General features: G+C 35.8%; 3 protein-coding genes across 18 annotated transcripts in view; 2 read left to right on the top strand and 1 right to left on the bottom strand.

The window, feature by feature from the left end:
• The window catches only part of Unc-115a (Uncoordinated 115a), a 29725-nt gene extending 27233 nt beyond the window's left edge, over positions 1 to 2492 (top strand). For all 10 annotated transcript variants that reach the window (XM_071715940.1, XM_071715988.1, XM_071715980.1 and 7 more), the window contains one exon: positions 53 to 2492. In XM_071715940.1, coding sequence (XP_071572041.1) covers positions 53 to 166 — 114 coding nt within the window. In that variant the 3' untranslated portion in view covers positions 167 to 2492. The remainder of the gene's footprint in view (positions 1 to 52) is intronic.
• LOC139778193 (26S proteasome non-ATPase regulatory subunit 2) lies at positions 2282 to 26117 on the bottom strand. The gene is made up of 20 exons (XM_071716056.1): positions 25770 to 26117; positions 25388 to 25508; positions 24712 to 25076; positions 24488 to 24612; positions 24104 to 24226; positions 8133 to 8189; positions 7595 to 7953; positions 7219 to 7395; positions 6732 to 6918; positions 6011 to 6307; positions 5784 to 5866; positions 5380 to 5615; positions 4969 to 5107; positions 4707 to 4827; positions 4345 to 4553; positions 4055 to 4145; positions 3470 to 3757; positions 3094 to 3288; positions 2804 to 2998; positions 2282 to 2735 (listed from the first exon to the last, which is right to left on the bottom strand). Exons 5-20 carry the CDS (start codon positions 24137 to 24139, stop codon positions 2718 to 2720), a joined length of 2688 nt encoding a protein of 895 aa, XP_071572157.1. The 5' UTR covers positions 24140 to 24226; positions 24488 to 24612; positions 24712 to 25076; positions 25388 to 25508; positions 25770 to 26117; the 3' UTR covers positions 2282 to 2717.
• Positions 14470 to 23120, top strand: LOC139778156 (nose resistant to fluoxetine protein 6-like). Of its 7 annotated transcripts, none has more exons than XM_071716039.1 (15): positions 14470 to 14746; positions 16432 to 16541; positions 16960 to 17223; positions 18905 to 19149; positions 19225 to 19415; positions 19571 to 19677; positions 20005 to 20220; positions 20315 to 20525; positions 20718 to 20883; positions 20967 to 21046; positions 21122 to 21217; positions 21286 to 21415; positions 21588 to 21762; positions 21892 to 22034; positions 22120 to 23120. In XM_071716039.1, exons 3-15 carry the CDS (start codon positions 17031 to 17033, stop codon positions 22255 to 22257), a joined length of 2091 nt encoding a protein of 696 aa, XP_071572140.1. In that variant the 5' UTR covers positions 14470 to 14746; positions 16432 to 16541; positions 16960 to 17030; the 3' UTR covers positions 22258 to 23120. The 7 variants fall into 7 exon arrangements, with proteins under 7 accessions (XP_071572140.1, XP_071572118.1, XP_071572109.1 ...); XM_071716017.1 differs by having other exon boundaries at positions 16421 to 16541; XM_071716008.1 differs by having other exon boundaries at positions 15424 to 16541.
• Positions 26118 to 26974: the final 857 nt, after the last annotated feature.

The raw sequence follows: 26974 nt of genomic DNA, 5'->3' as shown, positions 1-26974 counted from the left end.
ACCATTAATGGCAACAACGTAATAAAAATAACTCGACTTCTTCCTTTTTCAGCGACACCTCTCCGACGCGGAATTCGAAGCTGTTCTACAGTGCTCCCGAGCGGAATTCTACAGAATGCCACAGTGGCGTCGCAATGAAATCAAAAGACGTGCCCGTCTCTTTTAATTCACGCCACACAATTTGCTTATTACACATCGCATCGTGTCGCGATTGCGTTACTGCGGTACGGACCGTACATTCCTACTGCGTGGGTAGATGCATCGCGGAGAAAAAAAATGTGTTCGACAACCATTGCGAATATCTGCCGGCCGACGTGTGCTCGCAAAAATGAGAGCTCCTCTAGACTAGGGCGCACGCGACCCAGACGCATACGCATACGCACACAACACACATATAATGATGCGGAAGCACTGCCACTTGTCGTCAATTTTTTTCTCGCAGCAACGAATCCACAGGCAGCTTTATCTATGACCCGATCTGTTTAGCGACGTAGTCGTTTCCGAGTTCCATCATTCGGAGCTCTATCGTGACTTGGTTTCACTCATACACGTTGAATACGCAATGACAGTTGATATTAACGTATAGGGGAGAAGATAATCAAATAGAAGAGATTACGATTAAAACTCTTAATACAATTTGCTATTGTAAATAAGAAGTTAATCGAGAAATCGAAAAGCGTGAGGGAGCAGCTAGGAAAGTTTCAAAGTACATAACCGCGTATTCGCTAAATCGCATACATACATATTAACTTTGTGGAAGATTACGACGCAAGGAAAAAAAAACGCTACTCTATGTAGGATTTATCATTATTATTAATTTTTAACTACTATTAATATAATTATTAATATTATATTTTACTATGTGCAACATGAAGAACTAAGAGTAGGTGAGCCCAGCTTGCTGAATGGTGCGATTGCACTGATTAATCGGACGATTTGCGTGTGATTTGTCACTTTAACTTACTCTGCGACAAGGATTATTTTATAATGTAGCTTGCGCGCAAATACGATGTCCTTGTGTGAGAAGATATCAATTTGTCTTTATCCTTTTAATTATCCGTGATGTATTAACTAAAGAAACGCTCTGCGGTGCGGATTGCGATAGACTTCTATAATCACTCGATCACTCTACATTAGAGTATAAATAAGAAAATCAGGACCAAATTTATAGTTGTGGTGGATCTAGCAATACCATGGAAGGTGTTTTATCACATTTTAATCATACACGGATTTATTGTCACATTCAACTTAAAGCAATTTTCGCAATATTTTAGAAGTGGCGTAAGACAAATTTTTAAATCTTATATTCATATTCATCTATTTGGAACGGGTAGTGATTCTTAACATTTTTTAAATGGAAGCGCTTATTTATAATATATACCAAAAAGAAAATTTATAATATTTTAAACTAAAAAGAGAGATGCATTTTATGCGGAATGCATAAACCACTCTTATCGCGTATCTCATTATATTTCATGCTACTCTCAGAATAATATAAGTGATAATTTCATCAATTATTATTACTAATTAAGCGAAAACTTTAATTTTGTCGATATCGTAGCGATCGTCCTCCACCCTTAAATTAGGTCCTGCACAGAATTAAAAAATTTCAAAGTAATAGATCCAGCAGTTAAGCTAATACTGGACGTACACGCGTCTATTGAATAGAGCAGATTTATGCAAAGCGAATAAAGTTGAATTTTCATATATAGGTGAGAAACTCGACGTATCGAAGTTCCGACTGTTACGCCGTATGATTATTATATATCTAGATGAGTTTACTACGTATTTGGATATGCATGCGTGCAATAAGATTGACACGCTTCGTTCGAACGAAGTCACCGAACTACTTTGCTACCGACGCGCGTGCGACATTTTATCAAATCAGCTGCGTTTTATTATCCACACATTTCGCCCCCCTTACCTTAAGTCATGTGCCTAACAAATTAATGTCGTGGGACATTCGTGAGGGAGAGAGGAATCGTTAGTCTTATAAAGCGACCTATACATGCTTTGTGTAAGACTTACAATTCCTACCGAGGCAACACATTCTGGATCCCTTCAAAGCGACGATCCTTTACGACGATCTTTCAAGTGTCTTTGGAATCTTTGTGTTGCCTTCGGTAAGCTTCGTCACGAAGAAAATCCGACGTGCTCCATGATCGCTAACACACAATTGAATGATTATTTCGTTACCTCGATGTCGTTTGAGATCGACATCGCTGTAACATCTCTTTCTTTTCTTTTTTTCTTACAAATATACTTTGCTCGTGTAAAAATGTATTCGTGTAATTCTTTTTTATTTTGTTCTTATTATATGTAAGTCTCGCGTCGGATCCTATTGATTTTGTGTACAATCGCACTCTTGATCATGGCGCAACGTTATTGTCCCCACTGTGCAATGCGAACCAATGTATGTTTCTGTTGTATAGAGCACATTGCTTCCGCTAGTCCCTAAAGTTAAATAAATGCAAAACATACGAAAAAGCTAACATACGTTGCTGCCACTATTGCATTAATGACCGAGCAGCTTGTATCCCGCAACAAAGACTACACGCACAAGTCTTCCGTTCCTTGATCTGTTTCATGTAGATCCGTGGGGAAAGATTCCTATTTCCTCGCAGGTGTTTGCTGGCATCGTTCTCCGGCAAAAGCAATCCGTCTAAACTGAAAGGTAATTCAAAGGAACTACCGCAGAACATCAAACTTGGAGCTTTCTAATTCGCTACAGCCTGCTGTGAAAGATTCACGTGTTAAATCACGAATAGAAGCGCCGCAGGGTGCAAGACTAATGTGGAATTACTTTTTCGCGAAGGATCACGAAACCCTCCAGCACGCTGGAGAGCGGCTCATATTGGTCCGACACTAATTCCGCCTTTTCGCCCGCGCACAGCAACACTGGTGTGGTTTGTACATGACCACCGACAATGGATTTCGGATTACCTGCTTTCCCTACAACGTCCACGCTTTGACCGACTCTCACTGACACCGGCAAATTCTGTGAAGTATTGGGAAAACATCATTTCTAAGCCTAGAATATCTATATATCTTGTAATCTGGGTAATCTGGAATTTGGATAATCCCTTTGCACACCTTAAGATTTTCATCCACGGTGACTAGCCACCTTGGCTCCATCGCGACCGCCAAGCAGTACATTAAATAGTGAGACTGAGATAATATAAGATTCCTGCAGTCTAAACACGCAACCAGAACAACCATCAGACCAGCCAGGGCGGTGTAGTCTAAAACTTTCGAACCATACCGCAAAGGTGATAAAGATAAAGTGCCCTGAAAGGAAAAATATAATAGTGCAACTGGAAAAGAACGATTAACTTTCATTCTACATTAAAGAGAGGAGAGCTGATTTGTCAGAACATTTGTTGCTTTATTGATATCGTTATCATCCGTTTGTTTATTAACTACATAATTATAAGCACCCTTATCGAAGCCACCATATCGAGACCTTTACCTTGCCCAGGTGTACTAAACCCTGAGAGATGCGTACGAGGAACAGGTGCGACGGATTCTTCGCGTAATAAGCCGCCAGCTGTCTCAACATCGTCGCCAGTCGTGCGTTGTTGGTACCGGCGCCTACCAGGCCGAGGGCGAAGATCGCATTCAGGGCGACCTCGGCGTCGTGGTCGTGGCTGTACTTGTTTAACACGTCCAAGACCGCTGGATCGGCGTTTGACAGAGAAGATAAGGCCAGCGCGAGGGGCATAGCGCGTCGCGCTGGCGTTGGACCATATCTTCCGACCTACATTTGTTAGACAGCGTAATAATAGTGAGGATTCAGGGGACAAAGAGCGGTTCCCATAATAAATATTAATTGACTACACTTTTAACTGATCTTCCGCTCCTAGTTCTATCCCATAAAGAGACAGAGACGATAAGTCTCTTAAATTGCAGTATGAATGAACTATAGGAGCATAAATATTAATTAAGATGAATTGAGATTTTAATGTTCCTTTATTCCCTTCCTGCTCTAGATAGGAACATCCCCATAAATATCCATTACGGTTTATTGAGGAGTCGTGCGGACTTATTTCCTGACCTGACCAAAGATCCTCGAGTTTTCTTTTCCTTCTCCAAGTCCCACTACACCTACTCCAAGAGATGCTATAGCCTGCGATGTTCCAACGCCCCTGAAATTAATATATGTCACTGATTATCCTTTTGATCATAAATTAATTATTTAGCATTAAGCAATAACACATCCAACAACAAAATTTTTCTCAAACTGCATCTATTAAAGAGTTAATTTATTTATTTACATTTTTATATTGCTATTTATTAATATTTTATTTAACATTTTTTACTTTCACTTTTACCAGTGACACTTACTTAGCAGAATCTTCGGTTTGGCTGTCGTTTTTTTTATTCTTTTCTAACTTGGTAGAGCTACTTTGTGGTCTTCTTTGATCGCAGCAGCTTGGTATCGGGGTATTGTCGGGTGTCGTTTTCGCGCTCGTCACTTCCTCGATCGCTTCCGAGCAGATTCTTAATAGTTCTTGCACTATCAATACGTCGCCAGTACCCGCGTACGCGCAAATCTAACAGAATCGCTTTTATCAAGAATTATATGAAATTTTACGACATGCTTTTCGTGAAAATTACGCGAGTCTAACAGCAACTTTTGCTATTTTAGACTGTAAGGAATTTTTCACGAGATTATTTTTGAAAAAATCGTAGCAGTTTAATTTTACTTGTAGCATAGTTTGCGAAGCAAAGTTGTATGGTTCCGGCAGAGCTTCGAGCGCTGCGGATGGCGTTTCTATGGCATCCCGGGTTCCCATATAAATCATTCCTAGGGCTAGCGCCAAAAATCTGCGTGAAAAAGAAAATGATTCCTATACATATCGCACGCTATATATTCGCTCCCTTGTATATTCGCGTACACTTTATATATAACATTATGCATGTATAATAGTTACTTTCTTACATTATCCGTAAACATAATTATTATACCTGGAATGCGTGACAACGAGTTCCTTCATCGACAGTCCCAGTAATTTCAACAGGATAGCCGAAGATACATCGGAGTCCCCCGAGCCTACATTTACAAGGCCCAAGGAGATGGCGATCAGCGACAACACTTGTATATTATCTGAAAAAATTCGTAGCTGAATATGGCAACTAATTATTTTTATCCTTTCTTGAGCAAGGAGTTTTAATTCAAGCCATACAAATATAAAATAATAATAATACGTTATAAGAAAGAAATTATATAATTTGAAACGTCTAAAAGATTATCTTCAATTTTATAGTTTCTAATTTATTCCATTATTGAAGAAGAATTGAATTTTCTTTTTCTGAGGCAAACTCATTGGAATAAAAAATTACACTCATATACATCGACTATAATATTATGTTACTTGCCTCGCTCATCGGTTAAAGCTCCAGAAAGAAGTTCGGTGACATCTTTTCTTCTAGAGCCAGCGTAAGCCAGACCCAATCCCATGATAGCTCCAATGCGAAGGATCTGGCTGTTCGACTTCACGTACTCGCTGAGAAGCGCCAAAGCTGGATCACATTCATTACGAATTCCACAATTTACTAGTCCGATCGCTAGCAAAGCACCGGATTTCACGTAGTCTTCGTTCGTGTAAAGATATCTACGCGAAGAACAGAACCGTCAATAAGCAAGATAAATTAATCACAGGTTTTCCTCAGTCCTGTCAATGATTCATCATTGTCTTATTACGTCTTCTTCTTTCAAAGTAATATTTAAAAAATTAATACTTATTCACGATACTATTTTCCTGCTTGGAATTTAAACTTACTTGTCGATAGGAATTAATCCACCGTCGACATCCCACATGTGTATCAAGCCCAGAGACGCGGTAGCCGATAACATTCCGTGTTCCTGAAAAAGAAAGACCACATATTTTTATTAAAATATTATAAAATTAAGTATATATAATTATATATATCTAAGTATTATAATTTTTAGAAGTTAATCAGCACTAATTAAGATATTCTTTGCAGATTATTTAAAAAAGAATTAAACCTTGTTTTTATACACCCAACAATCGGATGTGTTCGCCATCAGCTTGTCCTGGCCAAAACCCGCGTGCACAAAACCGGAAACAAAGCTTGCCGCTAAATTCGCCCTAGCCGAATCGTGCTCCATTTGTCTAAACCCGCTCACCAACCAGCTCTTGTAGATATCCTCCGGGAGCTTTGGCTCGAGTATGTCAAGCTCTCTGGCAAGAATTTGGAAGTGGGTGTTCACGTGGCCATTGCTAAGGATCACCTCGACATCCTTAGCGTCATTCCCATGATATTCTGTCCTCAGAGGTTGATCCTATTTAGAAAACAGGATAATATTTTAGTATGAATCTATTTTGTGAAGTTGCACAAATTTTTTCTAATCAACGAAATTAAAAAGTTGATTTTATAATTATGCGAATTATTCCTTTTTTTTTATTGCGACTTATAACATTAAATTTTTGCAAAGAGCAATAAAAGATGCAGTCACTGTTGCATTAAGAGGGAAAAATAGAAAGACGTAAATGTAAATTATATTATTATCGTCTGCTATTCAATTTGCTTAAGTTATCGTTTGCGGAAGTAATTATGGAAGTTGAATTATTTATTACTGTTTATATTATACATTTACATATTATTCTTAACATCGATCTGTCTACCGATCGATATGTGCTGTTCTATTTTTCGCCCTGTTATGACGTAACCAAATGCTATGTAGATATTATTCAAGGATAAGTTACTTGTAGACGGGCGAGGATAAAGGCTAGTTGATTCCTCGTCAAAGAGTCGGGGCAGGCTGCAAAACACTTGAAAACAAGTTCCGAATTTGCAAGTTGCAGCGCTACCAAAATTGCTCTTGTATACTCATTAAACTTTAGATATTGCTCTGTGGCAAACTCTAATATTTGTCTTCTCTCCGTATCCTCGCTAAAGAATGCATATAGGTGGGAATAATTTAACAAGGAAATCAGCGACGCAAATACAAGTCAGTAAGTGGATTATGCTGCTTATTAAATAGTATAGAATATTCCTTTAATCGTGTTTTATTAAGAAAATTATATTGCAGACATTAAATCACAAAGTTTAAAAAGATTATATTTTGTTTATAAATAGATGTACATTTTAATCTATGCAGGATAATTTATCTTTAAGAATTATTAGATTTGCTATTATTTAAAAAAGTAAGACAAGTTTGCTTTTAATAGTAATATTATCCAACTGCATTACCTATAGGCTGCGCAGTTAATTAAATAATGGCACACTCGCGCAAAATTTGTAGGCTCTAGATATTCCGCGAGGAAATTTAGCTCGTCGATCTCCAAACACAGATCGCACGCTTGTATTTCCGCATTATGTCTCATGTCGAACGCGATGATACTCTTAATCAACGGTGTAAGACGCTTTCTAGTACGAGAGATGCGCTGTTATTTTATATTGCTCTCATTATCTCTCGATCTCAGTGTAAATATAAGGCTAAACATTAGGAATATGTGAAATATATGTTAATTAAAATGTTATCTAAATTCTCATCACAGATTACCACGACATCATAAAACATTTACAGTTGTTAATAATATTTAAAAATATTTTAAAATATACTTACCTGACCTCACGCTCCTCCTTGATCGGCACGTTTGTCCATTCGTCGACGATTTCTGCCTCGAGTTGCCGTACGTATTCATGGCCCCATTCCCCAGGCTTATCCACGGCCCCTTTGATGCAGAAATCCAGACAGTCCCTGGATCCTGGAGCAGCTCCAGCGAGAGCGAGTACACTTAAAATTTCCGCAAACCGTATCTTCGCCTCTTCCCGCTTGAGCCCTCCGTACGCGCTCCTCAAACTCGAATAAAAATTTCTCAAGTATTTGAGAGGCTTCGGAACGGAAGTCATCGAAGTCGTGGACGTACGTATCAGCATTCTCAGGTGGTTCAATGACAACAACATAGCTGTCTCATCCTTACCCTGATAATAATATTACAGTACATTCCAGTTTCCTTCTAAGGAAGATAGCAATTTTTTTAAATTATCAAATATAAAAGTTTAAGATAAATTTTAGACCCATTCTTTAACAATTTGTTTTCTTTTTATAAGTTGTTTTATAAGTAACATATAAAAATTGTAAATTGTCCAAATATATTTACCTTCAATACATCGACCGCTTGTAGCAATTCCTCCTGCAGTCTCTTATCTTCTTCGTTCTGCGTAAGAAATAGAATGATATTAATATAAAATATTCAATTTTTAATACAGATTGACATTTAAATCAATTCACAAATAATATTTTCTTGACGTTTTATTATATTTTGCAATTTGTAGCTAATGTTACGCGCTTACCATATCGCTTTCCTTATCTTGATTGCGTTTACTCATCGTTTTTAAAAGTATTCTCGTTACGTTAACTAAATGTTTTATTACGATTCAACAACGCTGAATCGGACGATTGAAAGAGAATAATTAATTAATACGTTGTCAAATAAATTTTTCTACCCGTCATACACAACGCACGACTTTTGTTTCGTTATTTTTCGGAGACCGACATATGTGGTGACGATTATTTATTAAGGCTTGTATTTATAGCCGCGTTTCTGCTGAAAGATTAGAGTAAAGCCAGTTTTGGAGCATGATATGTTTTACAATAAGTAAACTTTTTTCCCGCTTGTTCAAAGCAAAAGCTAATAAAGGATACGACTAATTTGCGAGCAATAAAGGGTGTTAAAATAACTTTTTAAAAATATATAATAGTTCGTGATATGTTTTAATTATTTTAATAAGGGGCCTCTCGAGAATAAATTCTACATTTTTGACGTATTCGTCGTATTTGCAAACGCGACTCAAATAAAATATTTCCTCCTCTATTACTCTTCCTTGATATTGATCTTAAAAAAAATATTTTTTTAAACAACTGCATATTGTCTTCTCTAAATTAATTTCTATTCTATATTTTATTATATATTAAGATGGTATATCCTCAAGAAATTCGTCAATTCGAGATTAAAAGTTTGAAAAAATGGAAAGAGAGATAATTTTTCATCGCATTTATTAGAAAATTGCAACAAATATATACATACATTATTTTTAAACATACTGTATTTATTATAATTTATTTATTATAAATATACTTATAATTTATTTATTATTGTCATAATTATGTACAAAAATATTGTGTATACATACAATATAATATATATAAAATGAACAAAAACAGTCAATATGTATGCAGATATAGAGTAGACCACTATCTTAAATAAAGTCTGTTCTCGAAATTACTATTCGTAAATCAGAACGTTTTAATGTGAAAGACAAAAGGAATCTTACATATATAGTCATTCATCATCTATTAATATAGTAGAACATTTTTCTATAGAAACTTTATAAGAAATTATTTCAGCATGTCTATATACATTTATGTACATTATAAATTGTTTATAAAAGTCTTATTCGTTCATCAACACGTGTAGCCAGCGCTTATTTGTTAGAAGAATCACTCTTTAATATAATTATGATTTCTATTATTATAATTGTGTTTATTGGCACATTAGAATTTGAAAGCAATATCAGAAAAAAATAGAAAAAATGATTTCTTATAAAATATTAAAATGTTTCATATAATATGTTAATGTATTGAGACAATATTAAATTAATAATTTGTAATACCTCTCTTTAAGTTATTAAAATAAAAAAATGCATCGCTTGCTTAAAAATAGTATTACTTATTAAAATAATATTAAAGATAATATTACAATACTAGCTTTTAAGTCCGCGCTATGCACGGAAGTAAATTATATAATTCGATGCCTATATATCAATGAAATAGAAAATTAATAGCGAATCAATTCCAGTAGTTCGCGGTCAGACAGACAGACAGACATCGGACACTTATAATAGACTAGCCATATAATTAACTTAGAAACTTTACGTAAATAAACCAATAATAAAACGACTAGTCTCTCATCCGTGAACTACGCTGCAAAATTAATTATTCATGCTTTTTGCTACATCAGCATACATAATACTAGAAAAATCTTGATAAAATGTAAATAGAAGCGAATCGTGTTAGAGTCGTATGGAGATTCTTGCCTTTCGTTTCAGGCAACAGCAATACCATACAAAGAATACTAATGATGCAGAAACCTCTGACTATCCAGAAGATGACGACCTTGCCATTGAACGTCTCTTCAAGATTGACGGAGAATTTGGCGACGGTGAAAGACAAGCACCAGCAGAAGAAAACCATTATACTGGAAGCCTTATTGCATCTGATGCAATACTACTGTGTTTACTCGGAAATGCGTAATATTATAGTAATCGGTATTTATAATGACACTTGACCTCGCAGTGTAATTTGTTATTTTTCCTACATCAGACTTTACTAAGCACGAGAACTTACCGTGTTGTGCGTTTATCCTTATTTGATCTACAGAGAGAATCGTGCGAGCTCCGCGAATGGCAATCTCAAATCGCCATTCGATTTTCTATCTCGAGTAATGAAATGATTCGCCCTGAAAATTATTTTATTGAAGGCGAGATGAGCTGTAAAAGAAAAAGTCACTTAATACCGTAACTTGCAGCAACTAGCAACAAGTGTAATTATGTATACTGATCGTCAAGGGGAGCACGACCAGGGGAGTGCGTTTAATGATCTGCCTAAATTCCTTGAAATTCCTTTTAAAAAAAACGACAGTGCATATCTACTCTGACAAATTACCTACTCAGGTTTATCATTTTGTCGCAAGGCGATGAAATTACAACTCGACTCTAAAATGCACTCAGATTTTTTTTTATAAAATTGATTTAGTTATAATTTTTTAAACCGACATATCGATGGCCACAATTTAAAAATCTGAAAAAATTCTCTAAAATTCCGTGTCAGATATCAACATTTTTAAACCTTGACCCAAAGTGGACCGACTTTCTAAGATTTAATATTAACGACTTTCGCTTCTAATTTTTTCGAGCTTTTTTCGAGTTTTTTTCAAAAAAAATATTGAAAAAAATTAGAAGCAGACGTCAGTCCACTGTAAGCTGTTGCTTGAACATTTTTATATACAACACAGGATTTTTAAGAATTCTTTTAAATCTTTTCGAAGCGATTTTCCATAATAAAAAAAATCACGTCGAAAAAGTTTATATAGTATTACGTCCAGTTGCATTACCTGTAGATAATTAAATAATTTAACGACAGTTTCGTTATCGTTATATTTGCGTTGCGCAACGACAATATAACGATAACGAAACTGTCGTTAAGAGTTACAGAATAGGCTCACTGTCTTTAAATTATATTTTGTTAACCCTCTTTATTTAATTAATAAATATTTATAATTATGTAAAACAAATTATTTTTAAATGTTAGCATGTATGTACGATTGTATATTGACGGATGATATCTCTGATCATTTATTCATTGATTAAAGACATCTCACGCACCGACAATTAAAGCATTTGCAGTGAAATCGACAAGCACTAGGTATATTTGCTTCGAAATTAGCATTTCCTAATTGAAATGTAAGCCGAATGAAAAACATATCACAATTTTCATTGGTCTATAAATACTATCAATCCATCCGGCAAATAGTTTATTAACGCTAGATACGACTGAAAGGAACGTTAATTATTCTTTCTTGCAGACTCGCAAACATGTCTGCTTAAATGTAGTTATTCACGATACTTCTTCGTAATTACGTTGTTATTGCGATTATTATTTCCGCAATTATACTAATTTATTTATTGCAAAAAGTAATAATTACTGTTTGCACTATATGCACTAGTTTATGAAATATGTATTCTCGCTCGAATTTGTACTTGCATATTCACTCATTCGTACATACCCATACAGCACACTTGTCCAAAAGCGGGCCATAAGACGTCTTTTAGACTTTGGACATAATGCTGTCTGCGCATTATTCTATATATTTTCCGGTACAATGCTAGAGATACTATTATTGTAATAAACAAAACATGTTATTGTTTATATGCAAATTTTACTAATTGTAATACTGATGTCTGACAAATAATTGATTAACATAACACGCTTTTCATACTTATTTTTAGATCGAAATTATTTTGTTATGTCTGATTGTGGAATAACTTTATAGACACTGCATGTAGTCCCACATAACAAACTATTGTGCAAATAATTGCTAATAATTATACATGAATATGATTCAATAAACTCTTTAGCTAAAAATCTACTAATTGCTATAGTTAATTAACTATTCACTTATGACAGGTCGAAATATTGCTATTGATAATTCTCCGCTTTTATTTTTAAAAAACACTTCCGCAATCACTTTTGTGAATATATATAGAGGAAAGTCCCCTATTATGAGATAGGCTCCTAATATGCGACAGCAAGGTTTCTGCTAAACTAATAGGCCCTATCTGTTGGTTCCACCATGAACTTATTACCCTTGGGATAAAACCTATTTAGTGGAAAATTCATTGTTTGATCGTGCGTGTAGTCGTTGCAGAGAAGGAAATTGTAAAATTGGATGTTGTCAAGTGCCATGGATATGAAGTCTTTAAACCTTGTTTATTATATAATTAATAAATATTTGGCAATAAGTTCTGCATGCAGCGATAGAGTAAGGTCGTATTAATAGGAAAATACAGGATATGTTGAGTTGCTCAATTGTAGAGATTAGATTTGGTGATCGCGAAACCGCAAGGCGTGGTGCTCGTAACATGAGATACTCAGGGTACTCCTGGGTTGCTGGAGTATGAAAGTTATTGTATAGTAATAAAAGACGAGAAAATACTATATTAACGTTAAGGGAAGGTTTATACGAATTTATAAGATTGTGCTGACCTTGATTTGAGGGGGAAGGGTGGAGGGGAAGATTAGGTACAATATTGAGTATAAGTGGGTTTACGATTGTTGCAAATATGCTTCTCCATTACATTTGTCTTTCAAAAACTTTAAATAAAGTTTTTTAATTGCAATATGATGTATTTTGCATTTTATTAGCGATTTCCCGGGGTCTCTCATATTAGGAGCACACTTTTTCGATTTTTTTGAAAGCTTATTTTTTACATTTTTCTAATTTTCAGAAAAATCAATATTTAAATTAAATTTTACATTTCAGCATCTTAACCCTTAAATGCCACCCGGGGTCCAGCGGACCCCAGACCCTTTACAATGATATATTTTCAAATGTTCCCGCCAAAAATGGAGCTCATGCTCCCATTGATGATAGTTGAGTGATTGACCTACCCGTTTGTACACTTAGCAGTACTCAGTTTACTTAATTTTTTATACTATGTTGAAATTGAAATTTTAACAATATAAGCATTTTATTCTCTTTTCTAAGCCTTGAACAACATTGAAAAAATTTTTCATAACTAAAGATCAAAAAATCAATGAGTAAGGAGACATTTTTCATGCTGGGGTCTTTTAGACCCCTCATGTCATTTACGAGATTCTTGAGAGGTGTGGCATTTAAGGGTTAAAGCTTATTAAATTCCCTTCATAATGACCTACTATATTTTTCAATTCTGCCCATAGACTTCCGGCAATCACACAAAATAGATATGGTATCTCATAATCGGGGTCTTTCCTCTATATATATATAAATATTTTAACTTTTTACATTATTATATTTTATTATTTTATTTATATTAAAAACAAATCTCATTTTACGCTCTAAATTATTTTTTACAAATACCTATGTCATTAAGTACTTTGTCTTCAATTCAGCTTAATCGGCGAATATAATATATAGCATTTAATTTATATTATCTGAAGAGATTTATAAAAATTCTAAGAACGTAGTTTGTTTATTATGTACCATTTTGCATATGTAGAGAACTATGCTATAGACAGTATAGACTGCTGCAAAACATTCCATCTCAACATACATATTCAGAAAGAAAACTTTTGCATTAAATGTTTACATACTCACGCTTATTTTCCATGTTGTTAAATTACATAGTATATACAAGTATTCCTTCTACTATTTATCCGTTTTTCATTACTTTCTTAAGATTCGTTCTAATTATTAAAATTCAGAATATGAGATTTCCGTACGCTTTGTGTATGCAATACATGGAAAAAATGCGATTTTTGATAGCAAATATCTCGCGTTCGGGACGCGTTCAATTACTTCTAATTTGTACAGACGTGTAGATACCATATTTATTAACATATAGTAAAGTTTTCAAATTTTTCTTATGATGAATTGCGATTTACGGACTAACTACCTTAATATAATATTTTATCGTTCCTGAGCTGAGCCATCTCGAAAATCACCGAGTTTACACTGACCAAACTGTACGGACATGTGTAAATAACAATTACTGATTCGTTATGGATTTGCGTAAGTAGGCCTTTATCCAAAGTGAAATAAGTACAGATATATCACTTATTTCCACTATCGTATTATAATCGTACGAAGGAGACTGTGGCAGGTGATATGTGTGGGGAGGGATAATGTATATAACCTGATAGTGACACATCCCATCATTAAACCCACTTCTTAGAGATCCACTAACATAGGTATATAAACTGTAACATTGCGGAAGTTCTCTTTTATTTTCACTTCAATTGCGTATGTCGCGTTTCTGACCGTGAATCAGTCGGTTCAACTTTAATTCCGAATCTAATTTGAACTTAAATTTTGTGCACGTCGTTTGCACTAAAAACCACAAAGAGCCAGTAAGTAATTGAGAGTTTCAACCTTCTGCGAAGCCACGAAGTCCCGGAATCATCTCAGAATCCAGTCAAATTAAACCTTCTACAATGACCTTAATTCAATAAATAGTAAGTATATAATAGTAATGAGTCTTTATTATATTTCCTTTTTTTTTTTTAATTAAACGAAGTATAGGCTCTCTAGACTAAATCAAAGGAAATAGATGAGGCAATCGGAGCCAAGCACGGTAATCAATGCGCAGACAAATTATAATAATAAATGAATATATTAAAAACGAACGTTTCGACACTTTTTTTGTGTCATCTTCAACGTAAAGAAGTTACATAAAATTCATAACGATATAAAGATTTACATGAATAATCGAGACGAAGTAGTGTATAAAAAGGCGCAGTCAATAAGTAAAATAAAACAATGAATTAAATTCATACGGACGTAACGTCGTCGGAAGTTCAGATAAGCCGGTATGCGCCTTTTTATACACTACTTCGTCTCGATTATTCATGTAAATCTTTATATCGTTATGAATTTTATGTAAATTCTTTATGCTGAAGATGACACAAAAAAAGTGTCGAAACGTTCGTTTTTAATATATTCATTTATTATTATAATTTGTCTGCGCATTGATTACCGCGCTTGGCTCCGATTGCCTCATCTATTTCCTTTTTTTTTGTTCTCTTTCTAAAGAAGACCACCGGACTCTCGAACCCTCAGACGTTATTTACTACTTATTTTCTTTTTTTATTAATACGATTTACAACTTCTTTGCTTCTCTATCACGGGTTAGTTGATTGACATCAGCGTCCAGAGCGTTTTTCGGTTTTGGTCAAGGAAATTAATCCATATAACCAGGGATCGGACCGTGTGCGATTTCAGAGAGAGAGCAAGGGAGCTGAGGGCGAGGTCTTATTCTAAGAAATGAATGGTATTCCTTTTACAATTAATATACATTTATTAGTAACAAAGGTATTTAAACATTTATTATAAAAGAAAAGATCTAATAGAATTAAGCTGAGTATGATTACAACAGAGAAGTAGGAAAATTATGTATGCATGTGTATGTGTGAAAGGTGTATGTGTGTGAGAAAGGCGCGGGTGTTACAATGGTACGGAAGTCATCGAGCAGGATTTTGAGGGTTCGGATTATTGCTCGGATTATTACAGAATCGTTATTAATGGAAAAATTACATGAAACAGAAAGAAAAGAGAAATTAAATATTGTAATGTATGTACATATCGAGGATCATGTAAATTGAACGGTTGAGGTCGTTCGGCCCCAAGGCCTCTAATCATTCGCTTTACCAGATGAGACTCGCGCGCGTTTCGTGCGGAACGGCCGAGTGCTATCCTGAGGGAAACTTCGGAGGGAACCAGCTACTAGATGGTTCGATTAGTCTTTCGCCCCTATACCCAGTTCCGACGATCGATTTGCACGTCAGAATCGCTACGGACCTCCATCAGGGTTTCCCCTGACTTCGTCCTGACCAGGCATAATTGTACTACAAGCTTTGGTGTTCAATATTTTTAAAATTATTAATGATACAATCTTAGAAGTTATCCATACGTCTTCCTTAATTCATAGGAACGTCGTCTATAATCGAAATTCCGAGATTAATATATAATGTATAAACTACTTTTTATTGAATGTATAAACACTATAAACTATTGTACTTTTTGATATTGCCAGTCACGGTCGATTTAAAAATTACTTTAATTGTTATTGTACTTTTTATTGAATGGCATTCGCCAGAGGTCGTAAATGCCAAATTAATGATGCAATCAAGCCTCTCTATAGGTCCTCTCATACTATAAAAACCCATGGAACTTGGCGGCCAGTTATCATTCAAGAGTGAATCTGCCATCAATGGTCAGTTCGGGCGCGGGTAGGAGAGACCGGAGCTAGAAGTAAGTTGTCACAAAGCTTATATCATCAATAGATTGAGTGGCATATTCTTCTCTATACACTGCAAATCCAAGTGTGTTATTTTAACTGAAGCTCTTTAAACGTATTGAACGTATTAATTAGAGCTCGGAATATCCGGGTACCCGGGTATCCACCCGTTCGCCCGTTACCCGTTGTATACGGATCTGGACTGGTTCCGCGGGTAGAGGGAGACCTGGCTACCTTGTGACATTTTTTTTCTGAGCGATTAATTTTTGTTTCTATTATGGTGAAACTTTAATTTGCTACATTTTGTAAACCAATGTCGTCTTCCACTTTTTTGCGTAGAATTACTCAGAAAGACCTCCCCTACAACATATTTAAGTGGCGATAAAATCGGCGAATATCTACCTTTTATGAATATATTTACCATTGATGCAGATATTTATCACGGTAACGAGAAATAAGAAATAACAGTGACAGCTACAGGCTAAACACTATTGTAAAACACAATGCAACGGCTTGTGTTTATTCTCTTGACGAATTCAGCTGTATTATTCGGTGGTTGTACTCAAGAATTTCATGGTCGTATATTGCCTGCTTATGCCGTCGCTTCCAAGGCAGATGTTCTCAACTCAACATGCGGAAAGGAGTTGAAAATTTTCCGAGATGCTCTTAGTCAACGAACACTGTGGAGCTTGAAAGGTACGTAAAATTATAACTGATTCGCTATTAACTCCATTTACTCTAATTTAAAATCTAGAAAGCTTCTAAAAAAAACAACTATTCATCTTTAGCTTATGTTGCATATTTTAATTGATTAATTATGCAATTCCATTTAAATTAAATATATTAACTAATATTCTTTAATCTTAAATTAATAATAGTATTTATGAAAATGTTAGTGTAATAAATTAAAAGATCACATTTGTGTTTTAATAAATTAAGAGATCACATTCGACTCTCGGACTTCTCGTGAACGCGCGGACGTGTGAGCAATAGACTTTAACAGAGACTTCGGGCAGAGACTTAAATTGTAATAGCGGACTTAATAAATCGGGCTGCAATTAAAAGACACACTAAATCTCACTTGAATATCGCTTCTAATAATCCTGCACGCACCATTCTGAACTAATAAAATTATAAATATTTGTTAATAAAAAATATAATTTTACCCACACAGCAAAATATATCACCAAGATATCTAGAAAATATCTGAATAACGGAATATCTGATTGCGCAAGATATCATGAGAATATCTCAGGGACATCTCTAAGATTGTAAAAAGCCATGATAATTTTATCTCAGATATCTGTGCCTCATTTAAAAGCAGATATGTTACATACAACCCAAATAGCAAGAAGAAAAGAAGAATTCTTTTTAATTTCCCGATTTATGAAATTAATTCTTTTTCCGTATTTATTCTGTGTTCTCTAAAATGATTCTTAAGAGTTCATAAGACATTCATTTTTATGTCACCAATTCTGAGTCCTTCAAATATAAAAGAAGTTCTTTTCATAAGAATTCGCAATAAATTCAAAATTATGCATCAATACTATTCCAATATTTTGCATTTTGCCATCTCTGCACTGTATGATATCTCGGAGGTATCACGAAAAATATTAGAGCCAAGTATCTCACAGGCTCGCCTTTTATCCTAGTGCGTAAGGATTTTTGCTTATGAGAAGGTACTGGCGCATATGTAGCCGCGTCGCGTCAGCGCATGTTACTAGCGCTCACCCGAGCAAAAATTTTCTAAGTCCCCTCGCGGCATGTTGATTTCGCGCCGCGGTCGTTACCTCCGGCGCAGCCCCAGCAAAAGTTTTCTAAAGTCTCCTCGCGGCGAGTTGCTTTTGCGCCGCGGTCGTTACCTCCGGCGCCGCCCGAGTGAAAATTTTCTAAGTTCCCTCGCGGCGTGTGGCTTTCGCCGGGACGAATCGGTATGGCGCGGCGTCCAAGTCCTCTAGGATTGTTTTATTGGCTACGAATAAACTTGAGTTGATCTTTATAAAATATAAGAGCTATAACTATGAATCGGCTATATATTCGAATGCAAATGTTGCAGAGATGTCTTTTTCAAAGATATAATGTGATATCGAGTAATGATGTCCTGTAGATATTCTGTAAATATCTGAAAATAAAATATCTCAGATTTGACTTAAAATTGTAGGCATAAAGATATCTGGCTATATCTCAGATATATTTTGCTGTGTGGGTAGTTTTAGAACATTCTGAACACGTTGGCATAGAAAACTGAAAAAAGAATTTGTTTACGAAAACAGCTTTCTGTATGAGGAAGCAACAATGCGTGATTAATTAATAATAAGTAAAAATTAGTCATTTATTGTTTTTGCATAAGTAGTAACATTGTAATTTTTATTTTTAGTATTAGATTCCAGTGGTGGCTTTAAATCGGGTTTCCTTTATGGAAATAATTATTGGCTGGGAAGTCGTAGTCAGTGTCTTGATACGATAAATACGGTTCCTCTACAGATCTCACAGCAGAAAATACTAAATAACATGCATTATCGCGATCCGCGAATGGAATTTCCACCTTTCCAAATGAATTATTTTGTAGTTCATTTTAGACACAACAGTACTATTCAATATCACATAAATATGTTTGACGAGGTAAGTTTATAAAATATTTATGTGATAAAGGATGCGTTCGACATTTAAATATATACAGAAAGTTATATCTTATAGAATGTGATTACGCTCGGACTCTGTTTACCAGCATCGTGCACTATAAATAATTTGAGCTTCATTTTGGAAAGAATATTTCGTGACAGAGTTATCTTCGATGATCTCTACTCCGCGGATTTTCAGCTAATCCAGGTTAAAGATCTAAATGACGATAATAAAAGGCTACCCCGTAGTGCGTTACGTTTCATCTGGTACGTCTCAAGAAATGTATAAATTGTAATTACTTAACAATACAAACACAACAATAATATGTTATAACAAAAAAGATTAATAATATTATAAGTAATTTTAATCTTAATCCTCCGAAAGAATATGAAGAATCAATCAAGAAATATTCTATTTGCAGTGTTGGCTTAGGATTTTCTTTTCTCATGACAGCAATCGGAACGATATATGATGTATTTGTGTACCAAAAACATGTAAAGAAAAATGAGACGAATAAAACTGGTAATGGTATGCGTACATGTGTCATATCTAAAACTTATAGAAATAATTTCTATTACAACAGACTATTTATCGTTTTTATATGCTACAATTTTCTACAAACCAAGTTTTCATCTTCGGTGTTAAAATTATTAATAATTTGCAATCAGCTATTACTTTAAGTAATTAATTATTACTTTAAGTAATAATTAATTATAAAATATATTTTGTAGCTACATCTTGTGTACATATAGCTTATTCGCGTGTATAGATTTCCCCCTTGTTTAGTATTAATCTTACTTAATTAAAGCATTTTGTTTTTTGTATTACTACTAAAGACGTCGAATTATGATTCAGATATGGTAAAGGTGCCTAAGGAAGTAAATTTATCTTCATATCGGAAAAGTAAAATTGGAGAAATATTAATATGTTTCTCCGTTTACACAAATACGGGAAAGATATTTAGCACAAAGTTAGATACCAGCACAATACCCGTTATTCACGGTTTAAAATTTCTAAGCATGTGTTTGATAATCATGTTACATAATATATATTTTTCATTGAATTCTCTCGGTAAGTAATTTATAATAAATCTGTAGAATGGATACTTTTGGCTCTTTTATTTTTTTACTTTTTACGCATAACGAAAATTGCTTTGTGTTGACAGACAATAAAGTATGGTTGTTGAGATTCAGTGAGAGTTATAAATACTTATATGACATTGGACCCATAGCAGTGGATATTTTTTTCCTTTCAAGCGGATGTTTAGTGACTTATATGTATTTAATGCGAGATAAAACGAACGAAGTACCAAAGCCGATTGATTGCGGAGAAAAATTAATTGAATTCTTTATTCATGTAATAAAAAGATTTATTCGGTAAGTTTTTGTTATATGGCGATATGTTTGTGAAGAACACAGAAAACAATACAAACAACAAAATAAAATTTTTGCAGTAATAAACAAAATAAGAGAATATGTTACAAAGAAATTTGAATATTGATTTCAATGTAAACTAAATAATAACTTTCCTTTTTTACACGCGGCTGTAATAAAATTTTTCTTTTTAAGGCTGACACCGGCTTACATGATGGTGTTAGGGATAACGCAATTAAGCTGGGCTTGGTTCGATAAAACATCGCAATTTTACATTTACGAAAAGTCGCACGAAACTTGTGCGAAATATTGGTGGAGAAATATTCTATACATAAATAATTTGTTTGACGTGGATGCAATGGTACAAACACGTTTGATTAAGATTAATTTAAAATTATACTTGGAGACGCATAAAACTTTTCTAAAAATTTTATTGCATTACAGTGCATGAATTGGAGTTGGTATCTAGCTAATGATATGCAATTCTATGTAATCGCTACGGCACTGTTAATTTTGTCCACTATGTATGTTAACCAACTATTATAGTTATCTTAATGTATTTTTCGAGTATACTTGAATAAATATATTATGAATTTCAGATACTTCTATGCCGCTGTTACGATATTGAGTGCACTTTTAATAGGCTCAGTTATTCTTAACGGTTATATTTCACACGTTTACGAATATGTCGCGACGTAAGTTATTAAAGTATTTTACTTATTGAGAAATCAAGTTAAGAGGATGCTCTTTCTTATTGTTACAGAATTGATGAAGAGAAACGTCTTGCAGATATCTTCTATATTTCACCATGGATGAGAATAAATCCATTTATTATTGGGATAATTACGGGTTACATTTTGACAAAATTAAAGAATAATTTTGCCTTAAAAGATGTAAAGTATATTTCTTTTGTTTTATATATAACATATTAGAAATAAATAGTCATTGAAAAACTTATGGAATATATAAACTTATTCTATATATAAACTAACTAGTTCCATATAAATTAATTATACAGTACCGCATAAATGAAAATGTGTTATATTAATTTGACATACATTTCAGAAACATATAATTTTGTGTTGGTGCCTGGCTATTCTTTGCAAAGTATTCGTATTATTTTTGTCTTACAATCGACACGTATCCGTTCTAGCTACTTCTATTTATGTAGCACTGAACAGAACAGTTTGGGCCATATGTATTGCATGTGTTATAATAGCATGTTCCACTAAACACGAAGGTTTGTTTTATTAACACATAAATAGATCTTATAAAAATCGGCATATTCTTAATATATTAGTGATATATTTGAAACATTGTCGTAGTTTAAAAACATCATTTTTATTATTGTATATTTGCTTTGTTATAGGCATCGTTAATCGGTTACTCTCTTTCAAAGGCTGGATTCCTCTTAGCAGGCTCACATACTGCACTTACCTTATAAATCCTGTCATCATACAATCGATTCATTTATACAGTGAAACGTCGATTCATTTTGAATTTCTGCCCCGTGTAAGTATACAAATATTTGAAAATACAGCATTAATAGAGAAATACGGGAAAAAATGCATTAACTTTTTTTAACTTTTGGTTTCAGTTTGTTATGGCTGTGGGATACATTATAATCAGTTATCTTTGTTCCTATGTATTATCTTTGATGTTCGAGATGCCCTATATTTTGTTATTAAAAATGTTTATCAAGTACCGCAAAAAGCCACATAGGAAGGAAATGTAATCTTGCATACAAACATATAAAACCACATACATTTAATGTCATACAATACATGTCATACATATAGGTACGTGACAATAGTTCCAGAACGGTTGAATAATATAAACTATATACAAGATCCGATTATTAAATTGCGGTACATATCGCACTGATATTTATGAAAAGTTATACTTGATTTTGATGAAGCTTTCGGACAAATTAAATACTGTTGCATTGACATAAACTGTGTTAAAGAAACGATGGCACAGCGAAGATGAATCAGAGTTTAAAATGCATAAAAGTTCGGTCGAATTCATCAAATATATGTATAATATATATTTACGTTATATTTATTTATACTAGACATCGCTTCGCGCAAGCTATTTAGCTTTGGGTAACATTATACTATTACATTATTAAGCCCCTTGCACAATGCCAGGCAACAGGCAATAGGAACAGGGAATAGAAATCAGAAATCATGTATAAATGCAGGATAAACAGTGACACAGGCAATAGATACAGAGTTTCCGTCACGTTGGAAATTCTGTGCTTATTGCCTGTTGCCAACCAATCATAGCATTCGAATTTTTTAGGTTGTAATTAACGATTTTTTGGTTATTTCCTGTTCCTATTGCCTGTTGCCGGGCATTGTGCAAGGGGCTTTACACTATTATTAGCAATAGTTTACGCTGTGCAACATTTTAGGCCTTATCTTTATGGTAAAAAATTTAAATTAATAACCGATCATAAACCATTAACCTGGCTTCATAAATTGAAAGATCCCACTTCACGATTAGCGAGATGGAGAATTAAATTAACTGAATACGATTATGAAATAATTTGAAACCCGGAAAAATAAATGCTAATGCTGATGCTTTATCGAGAAACCCTGTGACAAATATATTTCCAATACATCCTTCATTTGATGAAATTGAAGAGTGCCCAGAAGATGATGAAGCAAGACAAAGAAATGCTAATCCTAAACCTTTGCCAGTTTCGCCAAGAAGGGGAATGATGATAGAAGAACCAGAGCCGGTAGTTACAGGAATGCAAACACGTAATGCAGAGAAATCGGAAGGAGAAAGCATACCTTTTACTAAGAAGGAATTAGAAGAACCGCCGTTTATTGAACACATAGTCCATGCAGAAATACACAATAATTCAATAAATCAGATAAATAATAATGAATCTTTAGAAATGCACAATGATCCAATAAATCAGATAAATAATACTGAATCTTCACCTTTAGAATCGTCAAACATTATAAATAACACTCAAAACGAAACACTTGAAATAGAAACATCCTTAGAAAACATTAACAACAATGACATGAATTCTCTAATTAGCGACAATGAAAATATAAATACTTTAAATTCACAAATAACTATACCATCTAATCTTTTAGAAATACTAAATAGTTTAACAGGAGATTGTGAAAATTATGAGATTTATCAAAATAAGCCTACGCATGTAAATCATAGCGAAGACCACACGAAAATTGCAGAGGAAAGAACCAACGACGACAACCCGAAAGACGACCAGGAAGATCAAGTTACTGACGATGGCGACTCCGAGGAAGAAGAGGAGGTAGAACGAAGTGAGGAAGAAGGAGACAGCGACAGTGAAAAAGATATAGACACAACATTTAATGAACTTACGATTACAGACGAGACCTTGGACAGAACTGAAAAACAAATAATAACGCGAGGACAAAAACACAGTATAATAATAATAGTCGTGATCAAATATTTATGAGAAGAGAAAATTATTTATATTTCCTAACCGCAAATGGTAAACCTACTATTCGATTGAAAAACCGATTGGTTAAACTTTCCGCGAAACACAATATGTATAAACCAATTATATTTACCGCATGTTGTTCCGCCGGCGCCTGATGCCTCTCCATGGCCTCCACCTCCTCTCAGGCTGCTCGGGATGTCCCTCGTGTTCCCTCGATGCGAAGCAACGTTGCTCTTTCCCGCGTGGATATTTTCTGTAACATAAAAATAATCGAATCGATTAAATAATTGTCACGCGCATCGAACATCTTATTCGTTATTCAGATTAATATTATATTTTAAATTAATTCTTCGAAAAAGGTCTCTACGTTAGAATCAACTTGAATCAAATTTTTCAAAATATTTCTTTTTACTAATTTAAATTCCGAAACACGGTTTAATGTAGCAACTGAATAAGCACAAACGAAAAGAGAGATTCTATAATATCTTTAGAAAAAATAAAAAGTAACATTTACCAGAAGTGTTGGTACGCCGATGCCCGATGCCTATCCTAGGCCTCCTCCTCCTCTCAGGCTGCTCGGAATGTCAGCTACGCAGGATTCCCTCGCTGCTCCGATGTCACCTTCTGCGTCGTTATTTTCTGAAACATTCAAATGAACGATTCGATTAAGTAAAGACAGAAGAAATAGAAAATTTTTGGACATAAGTGACATAGTACGTGAAAATTAATTACACTCACCACTTTCTTTTAAGCTGTTCCGGCCGCAATATCCACTTTCATCTCCGGGTCAGCTAGGAGTCTCGAGCCACATTAAGACTCGTGGCAATGCAGTGTGATTTCATTGCCATTAAGCAAGATAAATCAAGAAGCCATTTCAGCTATATTGCATTAATTTTACGACGTTGTTGCAATATAGTCGAAATGTTTCTTGACTTTGCTCGCTTAATGGAAATGTAATTGCTGAAAAGAATTACAAATTATTCCATACCTACGTTTTAGCTAAGGCCCTACCTACGCTTATTTCCCCACGCTTCCCTACGCTAAAACTCACCAACACCGATGCGCAGCAGCGGAGCTGTATCTGCAACGTCGCTACGATGATTCTGTAACAATCAAACATATATTCCAGATTAGAGCAGGGAAGAAAAGAGACAGTCTGTATTTCGAAAAATAATTACCGAACGTAAAACACGGAATTCTATATTTTATTTCGTTAAATCAATTTAATAAAAATATAACGTTTAATTTCTTGAAAGTATACTCTATTTATTGAACACAAGAATTCAAAATAGAATTTAAAAAATTAAACTCTTTTTTAATTTCTACTCTCTGACTATCTTTACTATTTGATTGAAAAACCGATTGGTTAAACTTTCCGCGAAAGACACAATATGTATAAACCAATTATATTTACCGCATGTTGTTCCGCCGGCGCCTGATGCCTCTTCCAGGCCTCCACCTCCTCTCAGGCTGCTCGGGATGTCACTCGTGTTCCCTCGATGCGAAGATGATGCTCCTTCCCGCGCGGATATTTTCTGTAACATAAAAATAATCGAATCGATTAAATACGTGTCACGCGCATCGAACATCTTATTCGTTATTCAGATTAATATTATATTTTAAATTACTTCTTCGAAAAAGGTTTCTACGTTAGAATCAACTTGAATCAAATTTTTCAAAATATTTTTTTTTACTAATTTAAATTCCGAAACACGGTTTAATGTAGCAACTGAATAAGCACAAACGAAAAGAGAGATTCTATAATATCTTTAGAAAAAATAAAAAGTAACATTTACCAGAAGTGTTGGTACGCCGATGCCCGATGCCTATCCTAGGCCTCCTCCTCCTCTCAGGCTGCTCGGGATGTCAGCTTCGCAGGATTCCCTCGCTGATCCGATGTCATCTTCTGCGTCGTTATTTTCTGAAACATTTAAATGAACGATTCGATTAAGTAACTTTGTAAGCGTAAGCGTTGACGCGCGACGGACCGTATAGGCGAGCGAAGCGTATAAACGTCCCGCGGCGCGGCGGGGGGACACGCGACGGACCGTATGAGCGAGCGAACGGTATAAATGTCCCGCGGCGCGGCGGGGGGACACGCGACGGACCGTATGAGCGAGCGAACGGTATAAATGTCCCGCGGCGCGGCGGGGGGACACGCGACGGACCGTATGAGCGAGCGAACGGTATAAATGTCCCGCGGCGCGGCGGGGGGACACGCGACGGACCGTATGAGCGAGCGAACGGTATAAATGTCCCGCGGCGCGGCGGGGGGACACGCGACGGACCGTATGAGCGAGCGAACGGTATAAATGTCCCGCGGCGCGGCGGGGGGACACGCGACGGACCGTATGAGCGAGCGAACGGTATAAATGTCCCGCGGCGCGGCGGGGGGACACGCGACGGACCGTATGAGCGAGCGAACGGTATAAATGTCCCGCGGCGCGGCGGGGGGACACGCGACGGACCGTATGAGCGAGCGAACGGTATAAATGTCCCGCGGCGCGGCGGGGGGACACGCGACGGACCGTATGAGCGAGCGAACGGTATAAATGTCCCGCGGCGCGGCGGGGGGACACGCGACGGACCGTATGAGCGAGCGAACGGTATAAATGTCCCGCGGCGCGGCGGGGGGACACGCGACGGACCGTATGAGCGAGCGAACGGTATAAATGTCCCGCGGCGCGGCGGGGGGACACGCGACGGACCGTATGAGCGAGCGAACGGTATAAATGTCCCGCGGCGCGGCGGGGGGACACGCGACGGACCGTATGAGCGAGCGAACGGTATAAATGTCCCGCGGCGCGGCGGGGGGACACGCGACGGACCGTATGAGCGAGCGAACGGTATAAATGTCCCGCGGCGCGGCGGGGGGACACGCGACGGACCGTATGAGCGAGCGAACGGTATAAATGTCCCGCGGCGCGGCGGGGGGACACGCGACGGACCGTATGAGCGAGCGAACGGTATAAATGTCCCGCGGCGCGGCGGGGGGACACGC

The sequence above is a fragment of the Temnothorax nylanderi genome, unplaced genomic scaffold (genome assembly GCF_030848795.1).
Source record: "Temnothorax nylanderi isolate EJ_2023f unplaced genomic scaffold, tnyl_v1.0 TNYL_tig0006_pilon, whole genome shotgun sequence".
NCBI classification, from domain to species: Eukaryota; Metazoa; Arthropoda; class Insecta; order Hymenoptera; family Formicidae; genus Temnothorax; species Temnothorax nylanderi.
Note: the sequence above shows the minus strand (reverse complement) of the source record. Positions and strands in the feature narration are given on the sequence as shown.